The following is a 20,968-nucleotide window of genomic DNA, read 5'->3' on the forward strand; positions in this document are numbered from 1 at the left end:
CGGCTTCCCGTAATATTTTCATTTGTAACATTTTCAATAACTACGTAGTTATTGAAAAGGTTGTTGTATTTATGTAGTTATTGAAAAGGTTACAAATGTAAATATTATAGGGGGTATTTTGTTTGTGTGTAATTTCATGGCCGGGATCCCGGTCCACTACTAAAAAAACATAGGGGGCTGTAGGTAGTTAAACTGAGTTAATTGCATTATTAATTAAAACAAAACTTGTGTAGGCGTGCGTCTATGGTTATTTTAAAATCATTAACTATAATTTAAAACAAAACTTGTGTAGGCGCGCGTCTATGGTTATTTTAAAATCATTAACTATAATTAGGATAACTAGTTGTTAATTAGGGTTATTAAATGCATGGGACTTATTTTGGTTCATTCTTACAAAATAGTCCCATTTCATTTTTGACAAATTTTAAATACCCTTTTTTAAAACAAAGCCGATTCGGCCACATTTGTTACCTTTTCAATAAATACATATATACAACTAATTAACAAATTTCAAAAACTATTTAATAGTTAAATGAGGATACAATGAGAAATATATTAGTATATACTCTCTCCGTCCCTCAAGAATATGCACTCTTTCCTTTTTAGTCCGCCCCACAAGAATACACACTTTATAATTTTAGAAATTCTTATATCTCTAATGAGGTGAGACCCATTTTCCACTAACAATATTTAATTTATTTTTTCTCTCTGTCTCTCTCTTAATTTACTAATTTTACATTAAAACTCGTGCGGACCCAAAGTGCATATTTTTTGGGGACGGAATGAGTAATTAATTATGCTCTCAATTTTCGAAACGAGTATACTTATTAAGAAATAAAAACGGTAAATATGAAACTTATTTAATGTAGAGTGAGTATATCTTAGGCACACATTACTTCAATGACCTCAAACAAAACGATTTTCTGAATGTAACAATATAATTTAGGATTTAAACTCAATCGTTCTATGGACCCAAATAATTTTTTTTTTTAAAAAGGTACCACAACTTCAACGTTCAAATGTTGAGAATAAACTGATTTTTTATTTTGTATTTGTATTTGTATTATATTTCAACGTTCAAACATTCAAACAGTCAACACATATATGTAACATGGAACTTATCCTGAAAATATTGATAAAAGATGTTTTGAACTTTCTAAAATAAATTTATATAGTACTATGTTTTAATACGATTTTCTAATCTTCCTCGTCAATTCTTAACACATGGTCCATGGATAGATTGCATTGGCGTAATCATCGGTTACATGGGATGATTAAATGGATCAAAATATTTTGCTAGATTCGAGATTATTTGATAATCAAATTCTTGATTTTATGATTGGAATTCGCGCGAATACTGTTGGTATAAAATCTGGGCGGATACCCTTGCATAAATTGGTAGTCAAATTTTCTTTTCATTGATTGACTAAAATTTTCCATTTTCATTTCCCACTTTGTGGAATCTCAAAACTCTCTCTCTTCTAATTATATATTTTATATTTTTCAAAGTTTAAAATAGAATAATACTCTTTCCGTCCACAAAAAATAGAGTATATTCAAAAAAAGAAAAATTTTCAATAACTTTTCTATTACTTTTTCCCCTTCTCTCTTAACACTACTTCTCTCTTACATTTTTTTCATTCTCTCTTACTTTTTCTCTTCACTCTTACTAATAATATGGACCTCACATTCCACTAACACTACTTCTCACTTACTTTTTTTTTCCTTCTCTCTTACTTTACCAATTCCACATTAAAACCCGTGTCATTTATAGTGTGTCATATTTTTCATAGACGGAGGGAGTAGATAGTATTGGAAGTTGTAACTTTATATATATATATATGCTGATAGATCAACATCACTTTCCAGATGAATTACATAACCAAGATTGATCTCCATGATTCCATTTGTTTGATTTTTGTATTTTCCATTCCGGCTTTGGTGGAATATTGTCCACATAATATTCAAACTCCGAGTAAAGCTAATTGGCTCGGAGATTCAAGGTTCGAACCAAAATGTGGAGTTACACTTATGTTAACAGATTCAAGTTTGTACTTAAATGTGGCAGCAGATACACTTTGCTATTGCTATGCATTAGGCAAGCTTTTCGTGTTGATTTTATGTTGTTTTGCAGATTCAGTGCAATTTAGATCACGATTTGTAAACCGATGGTCCAACTCGTACAGATTTCCTGCAAGACTCACGTTCTGCGATGCCTTAAGAATTAGTCGGGAGCCACGATAGACTAGGTGCACCGACTTGGTTCCGATGGAGAAAGCAAGGATCTTACACTTGTGAATGTATGTTTACTAGGTTAGGTTGAAATCTCCCAAGCTTGGGTCAGAGGGTTGATTTATGTGCAAGTAGCCAATCCTGTTAACTTTCATTGCTCTAGTTGAAAGAATGTATAGGATCTTACTTTGTACTACAAAACATAGTTTTATAGTACTAATGTACTATTAGATTAGTAGTTTCCAATTTATATATAAAAGTTTATGAAGTTTGGCTAAATTTTAGTCTTATAAAGTTTAAATCTATTTTCAAATATGGCAAGGTTCAATCTTAACGGACTTGTGATCATGAGACAACACTTGCAAGACGCAACTCTCAACAACATCACGGGAAGTGTCTTCGGCAAACGCTATAATGGCACCAAATTTCAGGGAGCTCAACGTGATGGAAGGTTTCGACCTCTTGGGCGCCTTCAACCACTCTGATAATCTCTCTTGGCTCTCATAGTTTTATGAATTACAATCCTTTAGGCATTGTTGTTCGCATGGGCGGAACCAAAGGTTGAGGAGGAGGGGCTTAAGCCCTCAATGAAATATTTTTTAAAACTTTTTCTATTATTTTTTTTAAAATTTAGTCAAGTTTAGTGTAAGTTGTTGAAGGGAGAAAATATATTCATATATTGTATGTTTACAGTAGAGGAAATAACATGCCTTAATAGGCAGAGAGGGAATTTACATATGGTAATATACATGCACGATTTACCCTAGCTATAATTGGGGAGGGATCTCCGTAATTGATCTTGTAATCTTTTGCATTAACTCCGTGATATTTGCATATCTTCTAACACTCCCCCTCAAGTTAAGCAAGGGGATTTCTCATTCTTAACTTGCCCAATACTTCATTAAAGCTTCTTGCATCAACAGCCTTTGTGAGGATATCGGCTAGCTGATCCTTCGACTGGACATACGGGAGATCTATCACTCTTCCTTCTATGTTCTCTTTGATGAAATGTCGATCCACCTCGACATGCTTCGTTCGATCGTGCTGTACCGGATTTTCAGATATACTGATGGCTGCTTTGTTGTCACAAAACAATTTACACGGCTCATTGGACATCAGGCCGAGTTCCGTCAGTAACTTCTTCAGCCATAATATCTCTGTTATCCCACTTTTAATTCCATGAAATTCTGCTTCTGCACTGGATAGAGCTACCACCTTCTGTTTTTTGCTTCTCCAAGTCACCAGATTACCTCCAACGAAGGTAAAGTATCCAGCAGTTGATTTCCGATCATTTGGATTTCCTGCCCAATCTGCATCTGTAAATCCATGTACCTCCAAGTTCCCATGATTTTTTAACAGAATTCCGTGCCCCGGTGTTCCCTTCAAATAGCGCACAATTCTCAAGACTGCTTCCCAGTGATCAACTTGAGGTTTGTGCATGAACTGACTGACTACTCCCACGGCGTATGCAATATCGGGTCTCGTGTGAGAGAGATAGATAAGCTTACCCACCAGTCGCTGATATCTTGTTTGATGAGTGAGTTCAGCTCCTTCTGTCAGTCGCAGACCGTGGTTCTGCATCATCGGGGTCTCTGCAGGCTTGCAGTCAAGCATCCCTGTTTCGGCCAAAAGATCAAGAACATACTTCCGTTGATTTATAAAGATCCCCTTCTTCGATCTCATTACTTCAATGCCCAGAAAGTATTTTAATAGGCCCAGGTCCTTAATCTCAAACTCGGTGAATAGATTATCCCTCAACCGTTTGATCTCGTCCTCATCATCCCCAGTAAGAATCATGTCGTCCACATAAATAATCAAACATGTGATCTTCTCTTCCCTCCTTTTTATGAACAGAGTATGGTCAGAGTTACTCTGTTCGTATCCATATTTCTTCATCACCTCTGTAAATCTTCCAAACCATGCTCTTGGTGACTGCTTCAAACCATACAGCGTCTTCTTGAGTTTGCACACTTCTCCCCTTCTGAACTCTCCATCGAACCCTGGTGGAGCTTCCATATAGATTGGTCATGTCAGCTCTCCATGCAAGAACGCATTGGTAACCTCAAACTGATGTAGGGGCCAGTTTTTTGTTGCTGCAATAGAGAACAATACGCGGATCGTGTTCATCTTTGCTACTGGTGAGAAGGTCTCGGCATAATCTACCCCATAGGTTTGTGTATATCCCTTTGCCACCAGTCTCGCTTTATAGCGATCAATTGATCCATCTGGTTTCCTCTTGATTGTAAAGACCCAGCGGCACCCCACTGGTCTAGATCCCTCTGGCCTTCGACAGACTTCCCATGTCTTATTCTTCATTAGTGCCTTCATTTCCACCATCATCGCTTCCTTCCAATGTGGGATCTTTACTGCCTCCTCTGCAGTCCGGGGAAGTTCTTCTTCCTCGTACAAAGCGGTCATAAAAGCCTTTGCCATCTTGGTCAGATTTGCCGATGCAAAGTTTCCCACTGAATATCTGCTCTTCTTTGATATACGCTCGGGACTGTATCGTTTAGGTGGAACACCCCTTGTACTCCTCTCTGGAAGTATATACTGTCCTGTGTCCCCATCAATTGCAGCACTCTCCGTGGGTTCTACATCAGCATCGTTAGGAACGATTGTACTATTGACATTGGTTTCAGTGTTTACCTTGGATATCACCGGAGGAGGATGTTCAGACGTGGGTGACTGGGGAGGCTCCGCCGGTGACAAGACGGGCTCGGCGACAGCGCTAGTTGTCTTTGTTGGTTCCACCACAGATTCGCTTGATAGTGGCACAAACCAATTTAGGGGTCCACTTGACCTATCAATTATTCCACTCTCCCCCTGACCACTAAAATTGGTGTAGAAGTATTCGCATTCTAAGAAGTTGCAGTTCATTGTCGTTATAATCTTCCTAGACGATGGGTCGTAACACCTATATCCCTTCTGATTTATTCCATACCCCAAGAAAACACATTTTAGGGCGCACGCGGAAAATTTTGTTCGTTCGTGTTTAGGGACATGGACATACACCGAGCATCCAAAGATTTTAAGGGGTAGGGTAAGAGGTTCAGGCACATCGGCTAGGGAAGACAAGAGGTTTAATGGGGTTTTCATGTTTAAGATTTTTGTAGGGAGACGGTTTACCAAATAAACAGAGGTAGCAACAGCTTCAGGCCACAAAAATTTTGGAACTTTTGAGTCAAAAAATAAGGCACGTGCGATTTCCAAAATAATCCTATTCTTTCTTTCGGCTACTCCGTTTTGTTCGGGGGTATAATGGCACGAGGTTTGATGAACTAACCCGTTGTCTGTGAAAAAGTTTGACATGTCCTTGTTAACGAACTCCCTCCCATTGTCAGACCTAAGAATTTTTATAGTTGTCTGAAACTGAGTTTTGATTAGTTTGAAAAACAAAACAAATTTTTCAAAGACTTCAGATTTATTTTTCAAAAAATACACCCACGTCATTCTTGAGCAATCATCCACAAATAATACGAAATATCGAAAACCATGATCCCCAGTAACGGGCGCAGGGCCCCAAACATCAGCATGCACAAGTGAAAAAAGACTCTTAACACGAGTTTCAGTAGATTTAAATGACTGTCTGTGGCTTTTCGCCAAAACACATGACTCACAATCAAAATCCTTAATATGCGAAAAATTCGGGTAAAGAAGTTTAAGATAACCAAGAGATGGGTGACCTAGACGTCTGTGCAACACCCAAGCGTCTCGAGTAGCAGATCCGTGAGCTATCTCGTCGACATAGTAGAGGCCTTGACGCTCAGTGCCACGCCCAATTATCCTCCTCGTCCTGATATCCTGTAAAACACAGAAATTTGGATGCATCAGTAGTGTACAATTTAATTCTTTTGTGACGTGACTAATCGACATCAATTTATGAGACAGCTTGGGCACATAAAGACAATTTGATAATGTCAGTGTCGGAGAAATTTCAATAGTTCCACTCCCATCTACTGAAGTAAATTCCCCGTCAGCAGTCTTTATTTGACTTTTCATAGTTCCACAAAATTCCACAAAATCCTGCCTATCATGAGTCATAGTATCAGTTGCCCCGCAATCAAAAATCCACCGATTATCTTTTTCCCTAGACTTATGTCGCACCGCACATGCAATGGGCAGGTCATGCAAAATTTCAAACCTATTGGGGCTAACATACAACTCATCACACAATATGGGGTCTGTTTTCGAATTAGCTACATTTCGGGGGGCAGACTGTAAATTCTTGTAGTCGAATGGGGCCTGATTCGAATTAACCAAAGTTTGGGGGGCGGATTGCATAGAATGGGGTTCAATGTGTAATTCATCAAAAGTTTGAGGCATATATGAAAAATAATATGGGCTAGGTTTAGAAAACCCTAGCCCATTACCTCCTTCGTTGCCTCTCTCAATTTCGCCGACTCGTCCGGCGAATGCTGCCTGGCCGACTTCCTCCGTCCGTCTGCCGCCGCCGCCGCGTGGAGTGACACCGTCAGTACTCCGTCCACGGGTGGTATTCTCTGTTCCACTCGTTTCCTCCATGCCGATAGCCAATCTGGCCTTCCCTTTTTGGCTCTCCTCCCACCACTTCGGGAATCCGATCAATTTGAAGCAATTCTCACGGGTATGTTTGTTCATCCCACAATTCGAACACCATAGTTTGGATTTGTCTGGCTTGGTGGCTCGGCGGCGGCTGTTGGTGGTTGCGGACGGTTGTATTTGGCGGTTCTGTGGTGGCTGCGCTGGTTGTGTTTGGGGATGGGTCTGGAATCGAGTTTGTCGAGCCCCAAATCCGAGTCCCACCCCGTTGGCTGCTGCTGTGGTTGTGTCGGTATTGACCGACGGCATGATCTTGAGCCGGACGGCTTCTCGCTTGATCCAGCCGTAGGCAACGTCCACTGGGGGGGTTGGACTCTCCTTGAGGATGTCTCGCCTTGTTCCTTCGAATTGGGAGTTCAATCCCGCCAGAAACTTGTACAATCTCTTTTGATTGGTGATTTCTCGATACTCACATATTCCCTTGTCACAGCAGGTAATGGTTTTGGTTTGGCATCGATAAATCTCGATCCACACCCCGTGTAGTGTTCTCCAGTAACTCTCCAGATCCATGTCCCCTTGGACAATCCGGCTGACCTTGTCCTCCAGGTCATATATCAGGTAAGAGTCCGACGTACTCTGGTACGTTATGGCCAAGCTATCCCAAATCGCCTTCGCACTTTGATGGTGTGCGAAATCTGCCACGATTTCAATCTCCATATTGTCAACGATCCAGGAGAAGACCACTAAATCGGTCTCCTCTCACTCCAGATACTCTTTATCGGTAGGTTTCGGGGGTTCCGGTACCCCGGTAATGTGCCACAGTGCTCGTCGGCTTCCGATGGCTACCCGCATCAGTCGGGCCCATAGTGCATAATTTCTCCCATTTAGCTTGAATGCAACTGTTACCTTCTTGCTTGCCTTTAGTTTGAGATCGCCAGTCTTGACGTCTTCTCCTTCTGCCATTTCAGGTTTCGATTCGTCCGTCACCGCCTTCTGGTCGGGAAATGTAATTGGGCAGTGATGAGGTTATATTCTGAGCCCTTGAATTCTTTGAATTTTAGGTGGCTCTTATGCCATGTTGAAGGGAGAAAATATATTCATATATTGTATGTTTACAGTAGAGGAAATAACATGCCTTAATAGGCAGAGAGGGAATTTACATATGGTAAGATACATGCACGATTTACCCTAGCTATAATTGGGGAGGGATCTCCGTAATTGATCTTGTAATCTTTTGCATTAACTCCGTGATATTTGCATATCTTCTAACATAAGTTATAGTGTAAAAGCCCCTACAAATTATCTAAATTATTCAAAAATATACATCAAAATAAAATTTAGAAATCTCAGCCCCTATAGATAATTATTTCTGCGTTCGCCCTTGGTTGTTCGTGGTAAAGCCCTTGAACCCCGCATTAGGAAACTCGTGTCTTCCATCATCGAAGAGCACAAACTCAAGAGCCGCAACATCAATGGTGTTTATGATGGTTCCGATTTCGTTGGTGTTTTGCTGTCTTTGGATGGTAAAGAGAAGCCCAATAAAGATGACGTGATCATTGTTTCGTGAAAAATGATATTCAATGTAACATAGTGCACGTGGTGTGTCCAATCAATTACAATTTAAAGTTAGCTCTGACGATCATTTCATAAGTTAATCAACCTCAAATTTAAACAAATCAATTTAAACTTAATTCTCCTAACTAATGAACTAATTAAACCTCAAATTCAAAAATTACTTCACTTTTCAGCCCACTGTAAAATTTCAACCCCTAAGCAAAATATAACGGATAAGGCTTTCACATATTCAGTTCATCTTCAACAGATATCAAATCATTTCCGAATCGCTGCATCAATCTCTCCAATGATGTCCTCCAATTTTCTTCCTCAGGTAACTTCCCCTTTCTCTGCATTCATCGCCTTCCACAATTCAATAATCAAACTCTTCTTTTATGTAACTATATTTCTCTTTTCTTTTACTTTTCAATATATATATATATATATATATATATATATATATATATATATATATATGCGCAGACGCTGTTCACGGTCCCCAGATGTTCGACGCAATGCCAACCGAGGAAAGTGGCGCTTTCAGCACTCTCTTTGCGGCGCCCCGGATTGGTTGTAGCGCGGCCTTTTGGATTTAATTTCGCGGAGAAGGATAAAAAAATGTCTTTTTTGGTGAGGGCGGAAACCAATCCTGAAGCAGAAGCGGTAGCTGAAGAGAGCCAGGAAAATGTGGATATTGTGGAGTCTGAAGAGGCTGAGGTTGAGAAGCCGCCTTTCAAACCTAGGATAAAGCTCGGCGACATAATGGGGGTACTTTTCACTTTTCTCAATTCATCAGCGTTGCTTAATTCTTCGTTTAACTTTGATTCTGGGATAAAGCCAGAGAAAAACTATGTACAATTTTGCTGGTTTTCAATACTTTTGATTCTGGGAGATGAAGGAAACTTTGGATTAGGTTGAGTCATGAACAGATGGCGTCCTCATTTAATATTTACAATATCATGTGGCTTAGGAATACCTAAAGGATCCTAGAGATCTGGTTTCTACATGAGTAGATTAGGTATAGGTTAAATTGGGGCATTGTGGAGAGTATGCAGAGTTTCGTGCAAATTAAGCCCAAGGTATCAAAAAGGCCCTAACATGAAGCAACTGATGAATTTTTCTTCTACTTTACACAAATCTTTGATAAATGCAATTTTTGTTCCGTATTCTGTTGTTGCAAACTAACTATAACCAGTGGAAGTGTAAAAGTTGCACTATTTTGTATTGGTTCAGAAAATTGGCTCTGGTGTAGCTCAATTGGTCTGAAAACTGTTTTGGAATCCAATAAATGATGCAGTGTTTGAAATACTAAACTTTAGGCTCATTTTATAGTAGGAGTATTAGTTAATGTTCTATATTCTACCCATCTCTTGTGTCAAATAGTTTTGCATCCCTATGAAGTTTTTAAAATTAGGACTTTACTTAGTGGTGTGTAAGACTTCCACATTTGCTTGTCACAACCAGATACTAAACAAAAAGGCAGTTGAGGCGTCAGACAGTGAAAGGCCTATCCCCGATCTTCGTACTGGAGATATCGTGGAAATCAAGCTGGTAAGTTTTCCATGGAATTTTTAATTATCTCTAATGTTACCTGCCGAATTTTGTCAAGTTTCAGTGTGAAAGCAAGAACTTCTATTTGTTTACAGGAAGTTCCAGAAAACAGACGAAGATTGTCTATATACAAAGGTATAGTTATATCAAAGCAAAATGCTGGCATCCACACAACGATTCGCATTCGACGTATTATTGCTGGTGTTGGAGTTGAGATTGTGTTCCCAGTGTAAGTAGTCTACACATATGATCAAAAGCACTTATCATCATGTTTTTGTTTTAATCTACCGAATTTTTTTCTAATTGTATGAGAATAAACTAATAATTGCAACAAGACTTGTTTGCAGAGATGTATATAAACTTTTAACAGAGACAGGGTCGTTAGGAAACCAAGAAAATATCAGAAATTCTGAACTTGGCCAATTATCCAGACCTCTCTGTTAATGATAAATGTCTTGAATAATTCAACTTTAGATGGGTTTCGGCCAATGAAAAATTCAGTATTATCTTGGTCATCATTTCTGTTCTTTTCTCCAGTTCCTCTGGTTTTTTTACTATATCCTGTTACTTTTGTTTATTTAATAGGAGTAAAAAACATTGACCACACCATCTGATAGATAGCTTTAAGAAAACCACAATTTTCTCTTTAAAACACAAGCTCTTGAGGACTGACTTGTGAGTACACCTGTATGCTTTACTATGTTTTGTTAAGAAATATGATAGATGAACTTCTTGTTTTTAGTTAAATGTCACATTATCTTGTCATTCACACCAAGTCCATCTCATTAGATTTTTCTTGTCTTGGATAAAAGCCCAAAACTGTTTTCGTGAGGATGAAGCAATGGATGTAACTCCAATTGGAAGGAAATGTATAGTTAAATGTTAAATCATGTTTAAACTGACTTTAAAGTATGTTACAAGTCATTAGGTGATATGTTATGCTGGTTCAAGGAGCAGAAACTTTGTCCTTGTTTTCTCTTCATTTAAAAATTCTCAGTGTAATTTTGGTGTTAGTAATAAATTGAAGTGAAACACAATAATTTTTGGTGCGAGAAGAATAGTGGAGTGCAGCTTTAATGTTCCCAACTTGCTGTAGCTCCAATTTGGGGAGTAAGTATTGGTTCTTCCACTTTTAAATTTGCATTGAGAATGATCAGAAAGAAGTACTCAATATTTGTTGCTCGTGATAAAATTTAACTAGTAGGATTTTCTTTGGGTAATCCTCATCAATTTAAAAACTTTGTTCCAAATAGAATAGTCACTATATTGGGGATTCAAAGGATTCTGTTCTCAGTACTTCTATAAAGTCTTGCAAGAGGATAACAAAAGAAGCTAGAAAAAATAGACTTGTCCCTGAATATGATTTACAATTGTGAGATTTATTAGAGACTCAAGTAATTATCTTTACTATTGAAGAAGGAACAGTAAAAATGGTTAAAGAAAGGGAGTGTTACTTAGTAGGTACAACTACAAGGACTACAATCCAGTTTAAGTTACCTTTATACCTCTATTAGAATGGTTAGATAGGTATGTTTGGTTATAATCAGCATGTCTGTAAGATGAGAAACTTGTGCATTGGTCTCAAGTGAATATCTGAACCTTGGAGATGTGGAATGGATTATGAATTAAGGTTTCTGGGCCTCACTATGTGTTTTTCATATGCTCATTTTGCAAACGTGGACTTCATTATATAAATAAATTGCCGTCAGCAGATGCCAATTCATTGGCAAGTATATTCAACTTTTCTTGCATTGGAATATTTTGTCTAGTTAGTGCAGCAAATATATCTATATCAGATTTTCTTTTTTTTGTCACTACAGCATTGATTATACTTGTGTAAGGTATTATTCTTGTATTTCTTGACCGGCTGTCGATAATACTCAAACTATAGAGGTTCGATTAAACATGTTCATTTGAGATCGACCTGCATTTTGTGCTGGAGCAACTGTTATATTGTATCTGAAAGCAATTCATAGAGAAATTGATTTGTGTTGCATGGTGTTGTACAGATATTCACTGAATATCAAAGAGATAAAAGTACTCAAGCACAGGAAGGTGAGGAGGGCGCGGCTCTACTATTTGCGGGACAAACTTCCAAGGCTCTCCACCTTCAAGTAGAAAAGAGCATCTGTTGATCAGCACCAACCTGTATTCCGTATATCTCTACAGCCACAAAGCAAAGCATGTAGCTTCTCTGGTAAGTCTGTAGTTTTTTGCGTACGAGCTAGCTTCAGTTAAACTGGTTTTGAGTTTTGGTTGGATGTGCATTCCTTTGTAAAAATGAATGTTGTTAACTTACTTTAATTAATGTGCAGGACCAACTAATAGCATAGATAGGCTCCTTTCTGTTCCTCATCATAGTTAATATCTGCCCACTTGAGTTGGTCCTCAACCACATTAGCTCACACAAATTGATCACCATTTCAATGATTTTTTAGCTTCATTACTGAATAATAATATGGCCTGACCGAGGCACATAAACAATACTACAAGGTTACAATAAATTTTTCAATGATTTTTTAGCTTCATTACTGAATAATAATATGGCCTGACCGAGTCACATAAACAATACTACAAGGTTACAAATTAACAATAAATTCTGTATATATAGAAACTAATGAATATATTTATATATAATCCGGGGGGGCTGGGATAAAGGCAAAGAGCGATGACTCGGATACAAGTATAACTATCCAATATGAATAATAATTTTAATCCCACAACGTTGGATAGATAAGACCAAACAGACTTTACAGCCGCCACAATGGAACTCCACCTATCTATATTACATTAAATATGGTGAAATTTTTGTTACCCACTATCAATTAGCTTGCACATAAATATTATCCAGAGATGAGTATCATGTAGAGTTTATTTCTTTTTAACATTAGCTTATTTTCACCAATAATAATTCTATCATTTTATATTTCTCTCTCACTTTACTAATTCTACACTAAAACTCATATCATTCATGTTTTACATTTCGTATATTAAAATTAATAGTGAATACGATTAGATTAGGGATATCTGGTTGACACTCCGTTATGATCGGAACTGAATTGATGATTCTGAACTGGAACCGCGCCTTTCGTATGTTTGATCCGAAATTGAAATACTATGGCTCAGTTTCAATTTTAGAAATTTTGAACCATCATTTTGGCGCAAAACTCAGAAAGACACTGAAATAAAAATACATTGGGTAAAAAAGATTTTATTGAAAAAACCGTTCAAAAACCGGCTGATTTGAACCGAACCGGTGACATACCTAGATTATAATACTCCATGAAAGTATGTGGGATAAGATTATTAAGACACTTACGGTTGAAATAGGTAACTTCCATGAAGCAAAGCCAAATCCGATTGAGACATACACATCAAATAGTTGAAACAATTTAATGGAAGACATAGGAGTATTATTTAAAGACGCACCGCACCAACTACTACAAAATAGGATGATATTTATAACTTAACTAACACCTATTCACACATAGATAGAGAGAGAGAGAGATGAACTCAAAGCTCCGGCATCTGTGGAACCACCCGGCGGGGCCGAAGACGATCCATTTCTGGGCGCCGACGTTCAAGTGGGGGCTGAGCATCGCCAACGCCTCCGACTTCTCGAAGCCCCCGGAGACGCTCTCGTACCCGCAGCAGACGGTGATCGCCATCTCGGGCGTCATCTGGTCGCGCTATTGCTTCGTCATCAAGCCATGGAATCTCAACCTCTTCGGCGTCAACTCCGCCATGGCTTGCACCGGTCTCTATCAGCTCTCCCACAAGCTCCGCCACGACTACTCCGCCGTGGACCAATGATCGCCGCTGATTTCTTTAATTAAGAGGTGCGGTGAATTATTGATGTATCCAATCAGAAGAGGTTGCCCATGCCATGGGATTTTCTATTTTGTTTCATGCTACTAATATTAGACGTGACAGTTTTTAACTTTTTATTAAAAAATATTGCTATGCCAATTCCGAATTTCCGATTTGTTTGATTTGAAATCCAACTTCAGCATATGCGGTCCACAAACAACCACCGCCGTAACATGATTGAGTCACAATTTTATAGCTTTAATAACACTATTTTCTAAACCGTATTTGCTAACATTAGTCCATATTATTATATTATCATACTAATAAATGAAGTGTGAAGTTCCAACTTAAATGAAGAAAGAAAATGTAATAAAAGAGAATACACAGTAACTTTTTGTTAAAGGAAAAATTAAATTAATTAATTTAGAATGTCTTAAGAATATACGAATCAAATACTATTATAAATATCACATGCCATTGGATTTCTCACCTAACTACATTTATTTATGACATAGGACTTTAAGTTTACCCACTAGTGCCAGAGCGTTTTTATGATTTAATGGGAAAAAAAGGAGACCAGTGGGACAAGGATAATATGAACCCAAGCACACGAAAAAAACCAAGCAAAATTCTTTAAATAGATTTTTTATTAATGAATCAAAAATGCAAAAAAAGTTATTGCATTCACTTGCCTGTTAAGGTTTTTGAAACAGAATCACTAACAACACTTTCTTCATCAATTTCTCCCAAATCTAAAAAGTAATCAAATAAAAAAGTGAGAGGAATTGGAATTGGAATTGGATTGAATTGAATTTGAAGGAATAGAATTACAATTCAATTTGAAATCATTTGTTTGGTAAAAATATAATGTAATTAATACGATATTGAATTTGAACAAATTATGCAGTGTGTGTGTGTGTGTGTTATAACTATGTTTATGAAGAGTGTGAACTCCCAATTTTATACACCATGTGGGACAAGGATAATATGGGCCATGTGCAAACCAGTCAAATTGATCTTCTATAAAAAAAATAATCATATAAAAATTTGTGTAATATAGCCATATAATGGAGAAAATTGTAAGATTGTTTTATAAAGTTATAACCATATTCCTATAACATAAAATATCTCGTGTTTTTTTTTATCACGACACACTTAACTTATGAGATACTGTAGATTACATATATGAATATCATCTCAATATCAACTTAGAGAATAACAAATGAGAAAGCTCGAGATGAAGCATTGGAGATAATTATAACACATTAATTACCAAAACCTTATTATCAAATTTAAGTCAAGTAATAAAGTTTAACAAGCAATCTTAACTAATCATGCTCTGTTCAAATGACTCTGTTTCATAAACAATGGTCAAAACCCAAGGTAAATAACACCATTTCATTACACCATCAAACATACTGCTAGAAATGCAGAGCACCCCGTCGCGAATCAAGCCTTGACGCAGCAGTTAAAGTAGCTGAAGATGCTCCGCCTCGCCTGCACCACGCAACAATGTCAGCAACAACAGAAACCACGACTCGAAGAAAAAGAACTAATGCCAATGAGGCACCATGCCGGGAGATAAGCATAAGCAATTAAGCGTTTGCATAGTGACACTTCTTATGAATTAAACAATACGTTCGACACATTGCTTTCTGCATCACATGGCTTATTCATTCATCCATAGCAAGTGTACACCAGTAGATTCTATTGGTCCAGACATAACACAATTATTTCCAACACAAGTACGAAATCAAGGGACCCGCCCCAATCCTATTCGACCTACATGACTCCGATGCTATATGACACCACCACCACATGCCTTCAAAATCTTGGATCATTTGTGGACCTTAAGCAATAGGTATACACAACATTTCCCAAAATAACCAATTCATTCAAATCACGCGTAGGTTGATTGCGCATAACTTTTTCGACTCTTCTAAATACACATCATCTGATACTTAAGTGGACCATTAACACATGTATACTATATGAACAGAAGCGTACCGTTGGGGAGTTGTTCTGATGATAGTTGCGATGATCATTAGGTGCTACGGTGGTGCCTCGTGTGGTTGAAGGGATGAGTTCATCCTCGTTCCCAAGACTAGCCCTTGAAGGGTCCCTCTTGTTTTGCTTCCTCATCTCTCTTATTTTCGAGAAATCCATAGAATAGTCGGGTAATGGTCCCTTTTGGTCCCAGTCCCCAAACTGTGGGACGGATAGCCATGGCGCATTCCTCTACACAATCCCCAAAAGCTCGTGATTAGGAAACAATCAAAATCCAACCTTTTTCACTGTTAAGCCAAATCTCATGATCATCAATCTCATCCTCATTGCATCTACAATATATCATTGTTGATTTTAAAAATAAAACTAGTGACTGTGGTTATACGAATGCTCAAAGACGAAGAAAAAAAAATCGGTCTATTGGCAATAGCTGTCCAAAAGCATATGCAGATCAACATCTGATTTTAATATGGAAGCCACATAATGACTACTCAAATACAGTTGTTAATCTCTATAATTGACTCATGCCTTTTTTAAGCATGTGCTTCTGAATTGAATGAAGACAGTTAGACAGATCAAAAAATAAAGTTTTTTTTCCTTTTTTTGCAGAAAACTGAAGCATCTTACATTATTTCAAAGGCAGAGAAGCATAACAGTAACATTCACAACTAAGACTGGACTCTTCTATCCCAACATAAAAAATAGCTAGAAATAATAAACAACAATATCTATAATTCTGACTTCATCAAGAATATTACTCCCAAAGAAAATTCAACAATTTGATTTTCATCATTTCAGTTGAAACACAAATGCTTAAAAACAATTGTTTAAGTAGATTTCAACAAAGTATATCAGTTTAATTCACAGCCCAAAAAAATCTAGAAAAAATCAAGTCTTTACAAAGAATATGAACAATTAAGACAGAACAAGAATTAAAATAATAGATGTGCATGCAACAACAGTAAAACAACAATCAGATAACTACAAACAAGGAAAAATTAAACGAAATCAGAAAATCTGAGTTCTAGTGCAGATTCTTTCAAGCATCAAACACAGATACACACAATCATACGCTTAGAAACATTAAAAACCCATAAATTTGTTTTCATACAGCAAAAAAACACTAGAAACGGAAAAAAGATACGATTTTTATAACTGAAAAATCCGAGAATCCACTTACCTCCTTGCGATCTTCCATCAGATAAAACTAAAAATCTTGGGATTTTCTTGAATCAAACGAGCACCCTTTTTTGCCACCCAAAATCTTGTAAAAAGCAGTTCCACAAAAAAAAAAGATAGCTTTTTGGGGTAATATAATTACGACTGGAAAATAGAGCAAGCGAAGAAAGATTCAAGAAATCGAAAAAAGTGCCCAAGATTAAGCGGAATTGTGGTGGAATTGTGGTGGGCAGAAGAGAGAGTAATCACAGGTTTTAAGACAGATGGCTTTTAAACACGGCTGCCCTTTTAATACAACTATGATGTGTGACTGTGTGAAAATCTAATTAAATATGGAGCATTAATCACAATATCGCCCCTGGAATTTAACACGGTTTGGCTGCATCATAGAAACTTCACCTTTTCTAGTGCTTCCATTGCTTAGCTGTGAGGCTCTTTAGTTGTCTTTACCTTCATTTGGAACTTATCAAAAGAGTTGGGCTTGCCCAGCCGGCCCAGGCCTGTATCGAGCCAGGCAGGCTGAGGTCGGGCTTGACCCAAGCTCATGACTGAAGTGGGTTGTACTTAGCCAGATTTCTTTTGATAAATTTGGACCTTCCAGATAATTTTCGACACAACATAAATACTCACAAAATTAATTAGTTTGTGCTCTTATCTGGTTGACCCGTTAAAAAATTGGTAATTTCGAATTACCCATTAAATCTTGTTATCTATTTTTATGTAAATCAGATTTAAATCGTGTAAATCTGGTCGTGTAAATCAGGTCTAATCGTATAATATCATATTATGTTTAAATCATTAAATATTTATACCATACCATGCCAACAATGATTTCTCTATTTGCAACCAATGCTCTATCCAGTGCATGTTCCTCATAGACCTCGTCAAACAGATCATAAGCTTTAAAGGAAAGCAAGTTCTGATGGTCCAAAGAGACTATCGAGGACTTGACAGTTGTATCTTGGTGGGTAAACCTTGTTCAATATTCCACACCTCAACCTTAAGTTATTTAAAGATATACATCTCTCGTTCCATGTTAATACAGTCATTTTACTATTTTGAAAAATTTCAAGTTAATTGGGTAAATCAGCGGAATGAATAAAATTAGTTAGGAGTATATATTTGGATGGATGAACTTACAAAGCTGTCGAGGATTTGACGGTTGTATCTGAGAAAGGCTTGGTGGGTAAAACCTTGCTAAAATGTCCCACACCTCACCCTTTAATTGAACTAATTTAAAGATATAGTAAAGAAGTGGATTTTCAAAAAGCCTTTGTTCATTCTGAAAGAACTCCATCATACCATTTATAAATTGAAATTTTACTACACGTCTTATGGATATATCCACCACAATCTAATTGTTTGCTTGAAACACGACTTTGAATTTACAAATTAGACTACACAAATTATCAGGCTGAATTATATTGCTAATTATATAAGTTGCTAATTATATTACTAAGATAACTCTGCTAATTTATCAACCCAATGTATTAAAAATATCAACACAAATACATTAAAATGTCTACACATGATGTCAACATAATATATTGAAATATCAACCAAATTATATGTTTACATATTAATATCTTCGTGTTGACATTTTTAATACACTATAAAAATTAGCAATTAATCACCTCCAAAGAATTATCACTAATAACTGTTATGATTCTTAAACAAATTAACTATGAGCTTTATATCTTTATACAACTATAATATCAATATTTTTTTAAAATATTAGACTAGAACTAAATATTCTATTAAACTAAGTAAATAGTACTCCCTCCATCCCTAATAATTCGCCATCATTTGATCTGGTACGGGTTTTAAGAAATGTAATAGAAAGTGGGTTGAAAAAGTTGGTGGCATGTGAGTCCTACTTTTATATATTAGTTTTATAATAAAATATGAGGGTGAATGAGTTTTTTTAAGAGAGAAGGGATTTTACTGTTCATCTTCATAAATTGATGACCGTTGCATTCGTGTTTAATCTATTCATTGCCTCAATTATACTCCCTCCGTCCGACAATAGGAGTCCCATTTTTCCATTTCGGGACGTCCGTGAATAGGAGTCCCGGTTCGCTTACCATATTTGGACAATTTAATTACCCTCCCCCTTCTCACTAATTTACACGATTGCCATTAAAAAAACACCCCCATCCAACTTTAATTTCACTCTCTCACTCTTATTCTCTCACCCTCACTCTCGGTCTCACTCTCCCAATCGCCGCCCTCCTCCTCCTCCTCTCCCAATCGCCGCTCTCTCAATTACACTCACCCCAACCCCAGTTCGAGATGGCGTCGAACGGAAATTCATGGAGCGGAAGCAACACCGCGGGAGGCGACGGAGCTCAGAAGCTGTCAAAGAAATTCAGCGAGAGTTTCGTGAAGACCAAGGAAGTGACCGCCACCGAATGGTAGAAAACTAAGGTTGTGGCGGCGGTGGGGTATGCGAAGACCAAGGTAGCGGCGAAGAAAGTGAAGGAGGGGGAAACCGTCGGCGTCAATTGGATTAAACTCAAGTACAACAAAAGCAAGTTGTTCCAGAAGAAATAGGGGGAGAATTTTACCCTGATATTGCAGGTGGTATTTCTAATTCGATCGATTTGTTGACTTTTCCTTGTGCTATGTTTTTGTTTGAGATTTGTTGCATTAATCCAAAATTGTTGGAAATTTTAGTGTAATCATCGGTTAGAATTGAATTCAGATTTGGCATTAATTGACTTTTTAAATTTTGGCAGCCATCAATTTAATTGGCTTCTTTGTCATTCCATTGCTTATGCCCTTGTTTAATTTAAAATAATTTAGGTGGGTCCCAAATTTCACTATCACACCTCATTTATTACACACTCCAACAACTTTCTTAAAATTCGTGCCCTGGAGAAATGAGACTCCAATTGCCGGACGGAGGGAGTATTTGTTAATATGCTAGTCCTATTTTTGTAATTATAATTTTTATTTTTAATCTGTTTTTTCGTAAGAGAGGATGGTTTATGTGATACGAATATTTATAAATTGATGAACGTTTGCATTCGTTATTAATATATTCGTTATTTTCGCAAATAAGGTTTTTAATCTGGGTATTTTTTTGTAATTATGGTTTTTAATCAGGGTTTTTTAGTCAAACTTATCCTAAAATTTTTATATAGATATGCCCAATTAATAATTTAAATAAATAATTTTACTTTTATTTTTACAGATAGATCCTAAACAAATTAATGAAATTAAGCTTCCGTTCAACTATAATTTTATTCACTCAATTTTAAAAAGAAATGGTAGTAATAAATAGTTAAAGTAGAAAGAAAATAAAGTAAAAGTGATGTTTGAGTTTTAAGCGTGGTTTTAAACATGAAGCCCATAAAGGCATCAACCACTGGCTTATGGGTCAGAAATTAGAAATAGCCGGAACCATTGGTTTATGGGTCAGAAATCTCCAAAACCATTGGAACGTTCTTACTCCCTCCGTCCCTAAAAATCTGTCACTTATTTTCATTTTTATCGGTTCATAAAAATTCGTCACATTTTACTTTTACCATTTATTATAGTAAACCTCACATTCTACCTACTCATTCTCACCCACATTTTATTACTCCATCTGTCCACGAAAAATAAAGCATATTTGTCATTTTTTGTTGTCCACAAAAAATAGAGCACATTTAAAAAGGGAAAGTTTTCAACAACTTCTATCTTATTTTTTTCCCTTTTTCTTACTAATAATATGGACCTCACATTCCACTAACACTATTTCTCTCTTACTAATAATATGGACCTCACATTCCAAGAACACTACTTCTCTCTTACTTTTTTTCCCTTCTTTCTTACTTTACCAATTTCACGTTAAAACTCGTGCCATTCACAATGTGTCCTATTTTTCGTGGACGGGGAGAGGGGGGAGTATAATTATGACTCACATGTCACTAACTTTTTCAACTCACTTTCTATTATATTTCTTAAAATTCATGCCGGATCAAATGATGACAAATTAGAGCATCCACACTTAGGGCGCCCTAAATCCCGCCCTATGCACCACCACGTCAACATTTTATCCTCCTGCCATTCCACCTGCAGTGGGACGCCCTAAGGCGCGCCCTCAGCATTTTCTTCTATTTGAATACTTAAA

General features: G+C 37.0%; 3 protein-coding genes across 4 annotated transcripts; 2 read left to right on the forward strand and 1 right to left on the reverse strand.

Moving 5' to 3' along the window:
- The first annotated feature begins 8,504 nt into the window (after positions 1-8,504).
- Positions 8,505-13,847, forward strand: LOC121787942 (50S ribosomal protein L19-1, chloroplastic-like). Of its 2 annotated transcripts, XR_006047544.1 has the most exons (6): positions 8,505-8,638; positions 8,788-9,072; positions 9,769-9,855; positions 9,951-10,084; positions 11,865-12,052; positions 12,171-13,847. XR_006047544.1 is itself a non-coding variant. In XM_042186786.1 (5 exons), the coding sequence occupies exons 1-5, from the start codon at positions 8,612-8,614 to the stop codon at positions 11,971-11,973; spliced, it is 642 nt and encodes a 213-aa protein (XP_042042720.1). In that variant the 5' UTR covers positions 8,505-8,611; the 3' UTR covers positions 11,974-13,847. The 2 variants fall into 2 exon arrangements, 1 of the variants encoding a protein (XP_042042720.1); XM_042186786.1 differs by having other exon boundaries at positions 11,865-13,847.
- On the forward strand, positions 13,363-13,668 carry LOC121787856 (mitochondrial pyruvate carrier 4-like). The gene has a single exon (XM_042186700.1). The coding sequence runs from the start codon at positions 13,363-13,365 to the stop codon at positions 13,666-13,668; it is 306 nt and encodes a 101-aa protein (XP_042042634.1).
- Positions 13,848-14,934: 1,087 nt separating the features above from the next.
- On the reverse strand, positions 14,935-17,218 carry LOC121787943. The gene is made up of 3 exons (XM_042186787.1): positions 16,853-17,218; positions 15,673-15,903; positions 14,935-15,162 (listed from the first exon to the last, which is right to left on the reverse strand). Exons 1-3 carry the CDS (start codon positions 16,868-16,870, stop codon positions 15,115-15,117), a joined length of 297 nt encoding a protein of 98 aa, XP_042042721.1. The 5' UTR covers positions 16,871-17,218; the 3' UTR covers positions 14,935-15,114.
- Positions 17,219-20,968: the final 3,750 nt, after the last annotated feature.

This window comes from Salvia splendens, chromosome 22 (genome assembly GCF_004379255.2).
Source record: "Salvia splendens isolate huo1 chromosome 22, SspV2, whole genome shotgun sequence".
NCBI lineage: Eukaryota > Viridiplantae > Streptophyta > Magnoliopsida > Lamiales > Lamiaceae > Salvia > Salvia splendens.

Bases quoted from the DNA above. Each gene is read 5' to 3' on its own strand.
- LOC121787856 (XM_042186700.1), top strand. From the start codon at position 13,363: ATGAACTCAAAGCTCCGGCATCTGTGGAACCACCCGGCGGGGCCGAAG.
- LOC121787942 (XM_042186786.1), top strand. From the start codon at position 8,612: ATGATGTCCTCCAATTTTCTTCCTCAG. The intron at 9,073-9,768 runs GTACTTTTCACT...TGTCACAACCAG, and splicing joins AGCTCGGCGACATAATGGGG to ATACTAAACAAAAAGGCAGT. The intron at 9,856-9,950 runs GTAAGTTTTCCA...ATTTGTTTACAG, and splicing joins ATATCGTGGAAATCAAGCTG to GAAGTTCCAGAAAACAGACG.
- LOC121787943 (XM_042186787.1), bottom strand. The intron at 15,163-15,672 runs GTACGCTTCTGT...TGCGTGGTGCAG, and splicing joins ATCAGAACAACTCCCCAACG to GCGAGGCGGAGCATCTTCAG.